Source organism: Calonectris borealis, chromosome 16, assembly GCF_964195595.1.
Source record: "Calonectris borealis chromosome 16, bCalBor7.hap1.2, whole genome shotgun sequence".
Lineage (NCBI taxonomy): Eukaryota > Metazoa > Chordata > Aves > Procellariiformes > Procellariidae > Calonectris > Calonectris borealis.
Window position 1 is genome coordinate 21,366,380 of NC_134327.1, and position 10,282 is coordinate 21,376,661.

At 63.0% G+C, this 10,282-nt stretch overlaps 2 protein-coding genes across 2 annotated transcripts; one reads left to right on the top strand and one right to left on the bottom strand.

The window, feature by feature from the left end:
- Positions 1–34: 34 nt before the first annotated feature.
- On the bottom strand, positions 35–7,346 carry ECI1 (enoyl-CoA delta isomerase 1). Its single transcript, XM_075165980.1, has 7 exons — positions 7,243–7,346; positions 6,427–6,573; positions 5,268–5,395; positions 4,468–4,614; positions 3,001–3,122; positions 2,130–2,308; positions 35–544 (listed from the first exon to the last, which is right to left on the bottom strand). Exons 1-7 carry the CDS (start codon positions 7,283–7,285, stop codon positions 378–380), a joined length of 933 nt encoding a protein of 310 aa, XP_075022081.1. The 5' UTR covers positions 7,286–7,346; the 3' UTR covers positions 35–377.
- Positions 7,347–7,877: 531 nt separating this feature from the next.
- PTX4 (pentraxin 4) lies at positions 7,878–10,072 on the top strand. The gene is made up of 2 exons (XM_075165981.1): positions 7,878–8,404; positions 8,541–10,072. Exons 1-2 carry the CDS (start codon positions 8,276–8,278, stop codon positions 9,777–9,779), a joined length of 1,368 nt encoding a protein of 455 aa, XP_075022082.1. The 5' UTR covers positions 7,878–8,275; the 3' UTR covers positions 9,780–10,072.
- Positions 10,073–10,282: the final 210 nt, after the last annotated feature.

The window sequence follows — 10,282 nt, forward strand, 5'->3', positions numbered from 1 at the left end:
CAGACAGGCTGGGGAATGACGCATCCATGTCCTACCTCATCAAAGACTTTATTGACAAATCTCATTTCACAATTAGCTGTTGGACCGGAGGGAGGATATCCAAGGACCGGCAGGCTCGGTGTCAGGACCCTCTCCCTGTCTGTTCCCCGGGGGAGCCGAGCAGGCGGCTCCCCCCGCGCTCAGGAAAGGCAGCGGTGGTGTCAGGCACTCTATGGGGACTAAGGGGAAGGGGCGGTTGGGGCGGCCACGGGAGCAGGCAGCGCGTCACCAATTGCCGACACTGCAGATGGCTTCACTGTGAAAGTCTACAGCTACTGCAGCGTTTTGGAGGGTCACTCGAGCTCCCAGGACCGGGCCCCGGCCGGCTGGCTGGCTCCTCAGCTCTTCTTCTTCTTTAGCATCTCCATGTACATACGAAGTGACTTCTGGATGGACTCTTTTGAGATGAAGGTGATGAAGTTCTGAATGTCTTCCTCCCGGTGAGCTACCAGGCGGTCCAACACCGCCTTCCTCATCATGGACTTGGTGAGCTGACGGGCATGGTCTGTGGAAAGGAGAGCGAGGATGGGGAACGTGTGTGGTCCTCAGCCCCGACCAGCTCTCGGCCACTGCCACCATGTGCAGGTCCCTCCGAAGGGGAGGTACCGCACACCAAAGGGCTTTTTAAACCAGCAGGGAAAGGTGTAAGAAAACCCCACCGGCTGGAAGCTGAACTGGATAAATTCTCATACAATAAATTATGATCTGTACCGCTCAGTGGGGAAAGGACTGATCTACTGGGACAGATGCCAAAAAACTGTGCACCTCCTTCTCTTTGCACCCTCCAGAGCCCCGGCCCACCCCAGTACACACCGCCGGGCTCAGGACAGCAGTAACCGAACAAAATTCTCTGCTATTTGAAACTGCTCTGGCTCTAAGCTCCCTAACCCAATCCCTTAGACCTCTGGCAAGACAGCCTGCTCGTGCCAAACACGCCGTACAAAAGCCAGCAGCGCTGTCCCCTCGAGCTCGCCCCGACGGCAGGCTCTGGGCCAGGTCAGTACGGATACGTGGATGCTGCTGGGGCAGCACTGGCTGCTGGAGCTGACTGAAACCTCGAGCACACACAGAGCCACGCGCAATGATGCGGCTGCACATCTGTTGCACAGATGTTGCATACGCGCTCTCAGCGTGCTGCAACAGCGACAGTGAAATGATGACCAACGCCCCCACGCACTGGGAACCCCAAATCGCTCCAGCACCTGTGTGCTGCAGACATCTTCACCCGGACAGGCTCCCCCCGGGCTCTGATTTAGGGCTCTGGGGCAGGATCTGCACGGTGCCTCCTGGAAGTCAGGAGAGAGCACAGCTGGGACATGCTCCCCGCTCTTGGGGGCTGAGCTTTCACTCTAACACCAGGACGGCAGGGGAGAGAGCTGTTTAGGGACCCTCTTCCAAGGCTGGGACACAACAGTCCTGGGACCCGTCCATTTCTGCCCAGTTTCATTCAGATTTCTACAGAAAGAGCAGCTGAAGTGATACGTAGTTGCACCTCCCTGCAGCACCCAGGAGGTGGCATGGGATGGGATAGCTCAGATCTAGCCCTGGCCCACGGAGAGCCCTCTCCCAGCCCAGGAACCACGCGCTGCCAGTCAGGGAGCAGCCCAAACACTGCGCTTGCTGTCTGTCCTCACGCCCCCGTCGCCATCCCCAGCTCAGCAGAGTGACGAGAGTTGATCCAGACCACAAAGGCGGACTGGCAGCCACCCCGGCACTCTCGCCCAGCCTGTTCCCTCAACTCCACGACAGCTTTCCTGCGGTAACACCTCCGCTGACGGACACAGAGATTCAGTTTGTATCTGGAGCTTAGGCACCTCCGGATTGACTCAGCAGGGCTGGCAGGGCGCTCCGAGCTGGAGCCATGTGCCCTGCACACCCAGCATGGTTCCTCCTGCACGGGGGCACTGGCAAGCGTGTCTCTGTTAGCCCAAGGCTGCCTGGACCACTGTGCTGAGCCTTCCTACCTCCCAGCCATCCCCACCTTCCCTTTAAATGGAAACTGTTACGTAGCTTGCAGGTACCAGCCCCGGTACCTGTCCTTCCCACCGAGATCAGATCCCCTCTTCCTCTGCCGGAGGTGCCACCCTTACCGGGAAGGGCCAGCCACTGTGCCATAACCGCCGCAGCCTTCTCCTGGAGCTTCTCCTCTGGCACCAGCTCGTCCACGAGGCCAAACTTGTGGGCCTCGGGTGCGGGGTGGAGGGAACCCAGCTGGAGGGAGCGTTCAGCAACTCGGTGTCCCACAACGTTCACAAATGTGTCCTTAAACCTAGAAGAGATGGGAAGGAAAGCCACGGTCAGGAAAAGAAACACCCAGCGGCAGCTGCACGCAGACATCAAAGCTAAGAGCACGCTTGGTCCCGCTCCAAACAGCAGCTAGGGGCTCAGCCACGCTGCGCAGTCAGGCGAGCAGAGCCATTTTCGGTACTACCCCAACAGAGTACACCCTCCTCTCCACGAGAGCTGCTCTATTTACCCTCAGAGCACAGGTCCCAGCTGTGCCCACTTGCTGTGATGTGAAAGCTCCTTTCTAACAGTATATTTACACATTCTTAGGGCAACCAAGGGTCCATGCCTTAGAATATTAGTGCCCCTCCGCTTCCAGAGATCCCCACAGCTATGGGATTTTGCAGGTACACAGCCTGGACCCACAGAAAAGCATATTCTCAGACTGAGCTTGACCAGGGAGATCCCCCACCACTAGTTTCGGAGTCGACTGCAGAGTCAGAACTGAGGTCCTCGCTGGTGAAGGACGTGAGAACACTCTGCAGGCTGAAAGCTTTTCAGATACAAGCAGGACAGGACAGAGAAATGAGGTGCTGTGTCCTGCAGCTGCAACTACCTGATCACTGACATAAAACTACATCTCAGCAGCCAGTTAAACTGATTAATGAACTCCTTGAAGATTAATTTTTTTTTGAGACCTACACATGAGACTAGAAGTGGAAGGCACTGGCCTACCAGAAGGGAGCCACAATGCCCAGCTGGGCTTCGTTCAGGCCGATGCTGAATTTGGGGTTCTCCGCCATGATCCTGTAGTCACACGACAAGGCAACGAGACAGCCTCCCGCCGGGCTGGACCCCTGGCAAAGAGAAGGAAGGAGTGAGTCTAGGTCACGGTTACAAATGTCCCTGTGCCCCCAGCCCCGCTGCTTCCTCCAGGGCAGGGAAGACATGGGAAGCAGAGAAGAACAATCAGATGTTCCCCAAGTCTCTGATTACTTGATTTGAAACAGCCCTAAAGAAGATTTCTGATAGGTTTACCGGGGTTTATCCTTTCATTTTTCAATGCTCTCTGTTTCTTGCATTTTCCAGCCTGGAAATCTCGTTAATTGATCCATGTTACTCAGGTTGCAAACCCTGCAGCGAAGATTTGCTACAGCATTTTCTTGTAACCCTACGTGAGTTTTTAACCCTACTTCAGTTTGTAACCCTAAATGCCACAGAAATGTTTCTGTCCAGGGGTTTTGTAACTCCTTCTGCCTATAAAACTTCCATTTGGGACCATCTTTGCCACGACTCGGTGCTTGCTTAGCCCTGCACAGGATGCCTGCAGGAAGCTGCTCGGAGACCCAGCTGCCTTCAAAGACAGTCTACAGACAGACACAGAACCGTGAGCTGCCAAAGCCGCACTGCACTAAAAAATGAAAACAAGACACCGAGCAGGTAACAACCCATCTACAGACACCGAGAGTCAGATGGCATTTCCCGGCTGGCCAAGAACCACGGCTGGAGGAGCAAAACCCGGTGAAAAAAGGGCTTACGACAAACCGCGCTGCCTGAAGCATTGCTGCCCACAGGGCCGAGGACAAGCACTTGCGGCGCTGCATGGCTGCCTCCCACCTCCTCCCCCCTAGCGAAGCAGCGCAACGGCCAAGCCCTGGGTAACTCCTACGAGTCTCATCAGCGAGAAAGCAGCCGGTGGGCACATAACAGGCGTCCTTTGGACTCCTCCTACGCCAACCGCTCGGCTTCTCCTGCACTCGTCTGCTATCGATGCCTCTCGGCTTTACCGCTGGCCTACAGTCCTTCTCCTGGTCCTCCAGCCTGGAGGACAGACTCCCAGCCGAGTTCTTGGGGCAGGGTATGGCTCTCGCTGCACAAACCACTGCCAAGGGCACTTTAGTCCCCATCGGCAGGACACGACTGCCGTGCAAGCTCTCCACCGCAGCCAAAATGCTGCTGTACCCCAGCAGCGCCTGCAGCTTACACGGAGCCTGCAACATCCCACGCTTCCGTACCTTCCCACACCCCAACGCGCCGAACCGACAGACACTTTGCCCAGACACTCCAACAAATACATCCCTGTATTTGTTTCAGCACTGACAAGCCTGATTTTTCGGCTGTCCCTGCCCACACAGTGCAAACAAGCCGTAGCAAACGACAGACCACGCGGGGCGACGAGGAAGGCGGATCTAAAGGACGTACATTGACTGCAGCGACTGTCACCATGTTGGAGCCGTACAGCCGGAGCCACATCTCCTGCACGGCTCTCCAGAACTCGGCGTAGTGCTCCATGCTCTTCCCACACATCTCGGTGATGTCCAGGCCAGATGAGAAGATTTTGGGGACAGCCTGGAATCGGGAAAATACAAACATCACTGAGAGTCACTGCTCAGGGATGACCCTTTAGCCCTCTAACGCACTTGGGATGGCAGCCTGAGGAAAGGGAAAACGATAATTAAATATGACATAAACCAGGGTCTTTCGGGGTTCTGAAACATTCTCCCCAGTGCTCCCACAGCCTGGATCATCCCATCACCATGGCCTGCAGGGCTGGGACTCTTTGCTTGCAGCACGATTTCTCGTTAACAGGGTCCCTGTGCGGGTACATCAGCCACGCAGCACAAAACCTGTCCTGTCGCATGCCCAGGCACCACCTCGTACCCACATCACGTCTGAAAATAAACACTGGCTTCCCCTAGCAGCTCCCTCCGGGCAGTTCAAGAGATCTTAAGGGATGTGTCAGGTTTGCAGATAAGCAGCTTTGATTTTAATGACAAATGACAATCCTCAGTTGTTATTCTTCCGCTAGAAAAGGGCAGGGAAGAAAGAACACAGCCCTTCCAAGAACCCTCTCTCCTCCTCCCAGAGCCGATCAAAGCTGCCTCCTGGCCCTCCCGTGCCAGTGACCAGGGAGCCAAGAGGCCACACATGAGCACAGGAACGGCACCCGTGCCTGCCAAATTGCCCCGCAGCTCACACCCGGAGCTCAGGACAACACATACGGATGTGAAGATCACGCCACGGCAGGCTCGGTCATTCTCCAGCTTCTCCAGGCTTATGCAAAACTCGGTGAGGAAGTCCAGGCTGAGGCTGTTGACCGGGGGGCTCTTGAACTTCATCGTCGCAACGCCTGTGCCGTGGTAAACACAGAGACATCAGAAGCCCCGACAGCAGCACGTGCTGCCTTGCCCAAGGGAGCGTCACCCGCCTCCCTGTTTCCTGCTCACCCAGATCGTGTCTTTCCAGTCCTGGCTCTTCAAAAAGCCCCCAGAGCGGCGGGGCCCAGAGCAGGGCCCTGCCTTTGCCCAGATCTGCCCGCAAGCCGGGCTCACTCAGCCAGTGGTGAACGTGGAGCACGAACGGGCACGCGTGCGGTGGTGCGCCGTGTGTCCCAAAGACCAGCCACCTTCGGGGTCACGCTGCTCGGCAGTTCCCTTCTCTCTGGGGTCACTGGATAAGGTCGAGCCTCCAGCTTCTAGCACAGCAAACATCCCGTGCCCAGGGGATCACACACCTTTCTGAGCCTGCCGGCAGCACTGCTACCCTGGCCAGCAACGCGGGAAGGGCTCTGAGCCCTTGTCCCCTCCCAAACGGCACTTCCCTACCCCAAAAGGTTCTCACCAAGTGCTTGGTCTGGGTGCTGCAGCCGTGCCCAGGCTGGGGACAGCGTGAGGACGCACCCAGGGGCCTGGCAGCCAAAGGCAGGCCCTGGGAAGCCTCAAGAAGAGGCACCCTTTGTTTGGTGTGGGGACGTGGCCCCGTGACAGCTATTCCTGGCAGCCAGGACACAGAAATCCCCAACAGCTGCTCCCTGAAGGAGCACTGCCACTCTACCAGGTCCCCAAAGCAGGGACCCCACAGAGGGGACGACACATGGGCAGGGCACAGGGCACGATGTCTGCCCATGGTGACAGCTAGGGTTTGCCTGCGGCACCCAAGCAGCACCCAGCCACCTGAAGTGCCCACGACCGGTGAGACTCCCACCCCCAAACGCTTATCTCTGAAGGTCCTGAGCAGCTGAAGTTGGAACATCTGGAACTTTGGTGGCTTTCCATGCCCAGGGCCACACGTGTGGTGGGGCAGGCACGGAAGGGACCCTGCCTGTGCCCCACAACGCCCCACGGGTTGAGGGTGACACCACAGGGGTGCCACCCACTGTACCTGAGCTCTCGTCCAGCTCCACCAGGATCTTGTTGTTGCTGAAGGCACGACACGGGGCGAGCGGGAGGCCGGGGGGCTGCAGGGGGCCGGGGGGCTGCCGGGTGGCTCTGCCCCAGGCCAGCGGCCGGTGGCAGAGGGGCAGCACACCTGGGGGGACAGAAGCAGGTAGGGCCGGGCAGGGCACAGCCCCCAGGGTGTGGGGTGTGCTCCCCAAAACTGCTCTGCATGGACAGGGTGGGGACACGGGGACACCCTGACCCACTGAGGGAGGACATAGAGACACCCTGACCCACTGAAGGAGGGCGTGGGGACACTCCAACCCACGGCGCAGGGACACAGGGGACATCCCAACCCATTGAGGGAAGGCATGGGGACACTGACCCACGGCGGGGGGGACACAGGGGACATCCCGACCCGCTGAGGGAAGGCGTGGGGACAGTCTGACCCACGGCAGGGGACACGGAAGACACGCTGACCCACTGAAGGAGGGCGCGCGGACACCCTGACCCACGGCAGGGGACACGGGGGACACTCTGACCCACTGAGGGAGGGCGCGCAGACACCCCGACCCACGGCAGGGGACACGGAAGACACGCTGACCCACTGAAGGAGGGCGCGCAGACACCCCGACCCACGGCAGGGGACACGGGGGACACTCTGACCCACTGAGGGAGGACATGGGACACCCTGACCACGCGGGGGGACACAGGGAGGGGCCGTGGGGACGCCCCCACTCGCGCCGGGGGGCACGGGCTGACCCCCAGAGGAGGGACACGGAAGGACGCGGGGCCACCGCGCCCGCGGGGCCGGGCGCACCTGACCGGGCGATCCGGCGGGCGAGGGTCGGCACCGCCGCCATCTTCTGCCGCCGGGTCAAGGGTACGGGGCCGGGCCTCGGCCGCGCGTCACCGCCCCGCCCCGCCCGACAGGACACGCCCCCAGCGGCAAGCAGCGCCACCGACTTGAAGCCCCGCCCCCGGGCCCGAAACCCCGCCTACGGGCGGCGCTGCGGCGCGCACGTGCTGCCGCCCCGTGGTGGCCCGCGCGCCTCAGGCTGCCTGCGCTGCCTGCGCTGCCCGCCTGCCCTGCCCGCGCGCGCCGCCCTACCTGCCCTGCCTGCCCAGCCCTGCCTGCCCTGCCCGCACCGCCCTGCCTGCCCTGCCCTGCCTCCACTGCCTGCCCTGCCCGCACTGCCCTGCCTGCACTGCCCTGCCTGCCCTGCCCTACCTGCCTGCCCTGCCCTACCTGCCCTGCCCGCACCGCCCTGCCCGCACCGCCCTGCCTGCACCGCCCTGCCTGCCCTGACCTGCCTGCACTACCCTGCCTGCACTGCCCTACCTGCCCTGCCCTGCCTGCACTGCTCCGCCCTGCCTCCACTGACTGCCCTGCCTGCCCTGCCCTACCTGCCCTGCCCACCCTGTCCTGTCCTGCCTGCCCTGCCCTGCCCTGCCCTGCCCTGCCCTGCCCTGCCAGCTCTGCCCTGCCCTGCCTGCACCTTCCTGCCTGCCCACCCTGCCCTGCACCCAGCATGTTAGCCTGAGACCCTGCTGCCTCCGGGAGCTGCCCTGCATGGCTGGGCGCGCTGGGGCCATGCGCCCAGGGGTGCCCCCCACCTTCCCCCACCCCACGGCCCAGCACCCCATGCCTGGCCCCTGACCCGGGCAGCCGGAGCCAACCACCCCCGCAGAGCGCCTGGCCCGGGGCCGCGGGGCTGGGAGCCCGGGTGCTGAGGCTGCTGGGGCGCGCCAGCGGTGGCTGCAGAACTCATCATGGTGGAGGCCGCCCCGGGGGGGCACCGCGGGGGCCAGGGCTGGCCCTGGCGTGCAGGCAGAAGGCGTCCAGCAGCGGCATGGCGGGGATGGTGCTGCCCCTCTGCCTGCTCCTCGCTGCCGCCCTGCGGGGTGGCCTGACCCAGGCGCCAGGGCCCGGGGCCCGGCCCGGCCCCCTGCTCCTGCGGCTGCGGCGGCTGGAGGAGCAGGTGGGTGCCTGGGGCCGGGGGGGGGGCACAGCCCAGGGGGGCACTCGGCATGTCGGGCCGGGCTGGGGGTCGGCAGTTATGGAGGGGCCTGGCATGGGGATGTGGGTTCACCCCACCTCGCCCCGCTCCCTTGCAGTTTCACCGGCTCCAGGAGGTGACGCTGAGCCATCTCCAGAGCATCGCCAGGAACTACAACATCTCCTACAACATCGACGGACGCTTCCGGGCGCTGGCAGAGCAGGCGGAGGCGGCCACCGCTGCCCGGGCCACCCTGGGCGCCGAGCTGGCCCGCCTGGCTACCGCCAGCCGGCGGCTGCACCGCAGGCTGAAGCGGCTGGAGGGGACAGTGGGTGCCCTGAGCCTGCCGCACCGCCCGCTCACCCACCCACTGGGTGCACCGGTGGAGGCTGGCACCGAGCCGCACGGCCTGCCAGATGCTGCCCAGAGCTGGGACAGCCAGCTGGAGCGGGAACTGCAGGGCCGCATGGCCCCTAGCACCCCCAGGCCTCAGCACCCGAAGGCGAGGCGGTGGCAGCAACGCCGGCAGGAGGAAGGACACCGGTTGCCGGCCAATGCGCGGCCCGGTGGAGCACCCAGAGGGGATGTGGAGCACCCTCGCGACGCAGCACCGGGAGCCCAAGCCATGGCGCCGGTGCTCCCCACTGTGACCGTGGTCCCCCAGGAGCAGCTGCCAGCCCCCCAGCAGCCCAGAGAGGGTAGGTACGGGCCCCCCACCCCGGCGCCCACCTCCCCAGCCTGCCGCACCGGCGCCGTCCTGCTCTTCCCCAACACCTCTGCCGAGCGCGTGGCCGTCCTGGGGCCGGGGCCACGCCGGGGGCTGCGGGCGCTGTCGCTCTGTGCCTGGCTGGCCACCCCAGCCCCCCGCCTCGGTGCCCTCCTCTCCTATGCCACCGAGGACAGCAGCAGCAAGCTGGCCGTGCGTGGCCGTGGTGGGGACCTCCCCAGCTCCGCGCTCTTCATCATCGGGGACGGGGAGTTTCGGGAACTCCCGGTGACACCGCTCCTGGATGGCAAGTGGCACCACCTCTGCCTCATCTGGTCCTCCAGCCAGGGCCAGTACCACTTCTATGTGGACAGGCGGCTGCTGGCTGCTGGCTCCGGCCTCCGGCAGGGCTATGAAATTCCCGCTGGTGGCTCGTTGGTGCTGGGCCAGGAGCAGGAGCACCCCGGTGGGGGCTTCCGCACTGCAGAAGCCTTCGTGGGTCACCTGGCTGGCTTGGCCCTCTGGAGCCGGGCTCTCCTGCCCGGGGAGGTGGCCAGCATGGCGACTGGCCGAGGGCTGCCCCGCGGCCCCCTCCTCACGCTGGCTGATGCCTCCCTGAAGGGTGGGGTGCGGAGGGTGGCGTGCCCCTGACTCTGGCACTGCCTGTGACAAGCCTCAGCAGGAACGGTGCTGGCTCCCAGCAGTCAGGGCTGGCTCGCAGCCGGCATGAGCTGCGTCCTCCTGGGGTGACGGGACACCAGGCAGAGGGGCCGTCTCAGGACCAGGACCACCGGCGGTCGGGAAAAGGGGTTTTGACAGCCAGGGCACGGCAGAAGTGGGACCCAGTCCTGGAGCCGGTTCCAAAGCCGGGAGGTCGTCAGCTCCTGCCCCCAGAGGATGTGCAGCCCCGTCGTTCCTATTAAAATGCTCTGGGCAGAGAGGAAGCTCATTGATTTCTGGTCTCGCTCGTCACTGTAACGCTCGGTGCCACTGCCAGCCGGGCAGCACGGGCAGCAGGGAGGCCCGGGCTGGGTCACGCGCGGGTGCTTGCTGCCCGTCCCCTGCCACTGCCGGCGTCTGCCACTGAGTCAGACCCCGTGGCACGGAAAAGCCCGTGACCGGGAGTGAGCCAGAGGTGCCGGAGCAGGTGCCCT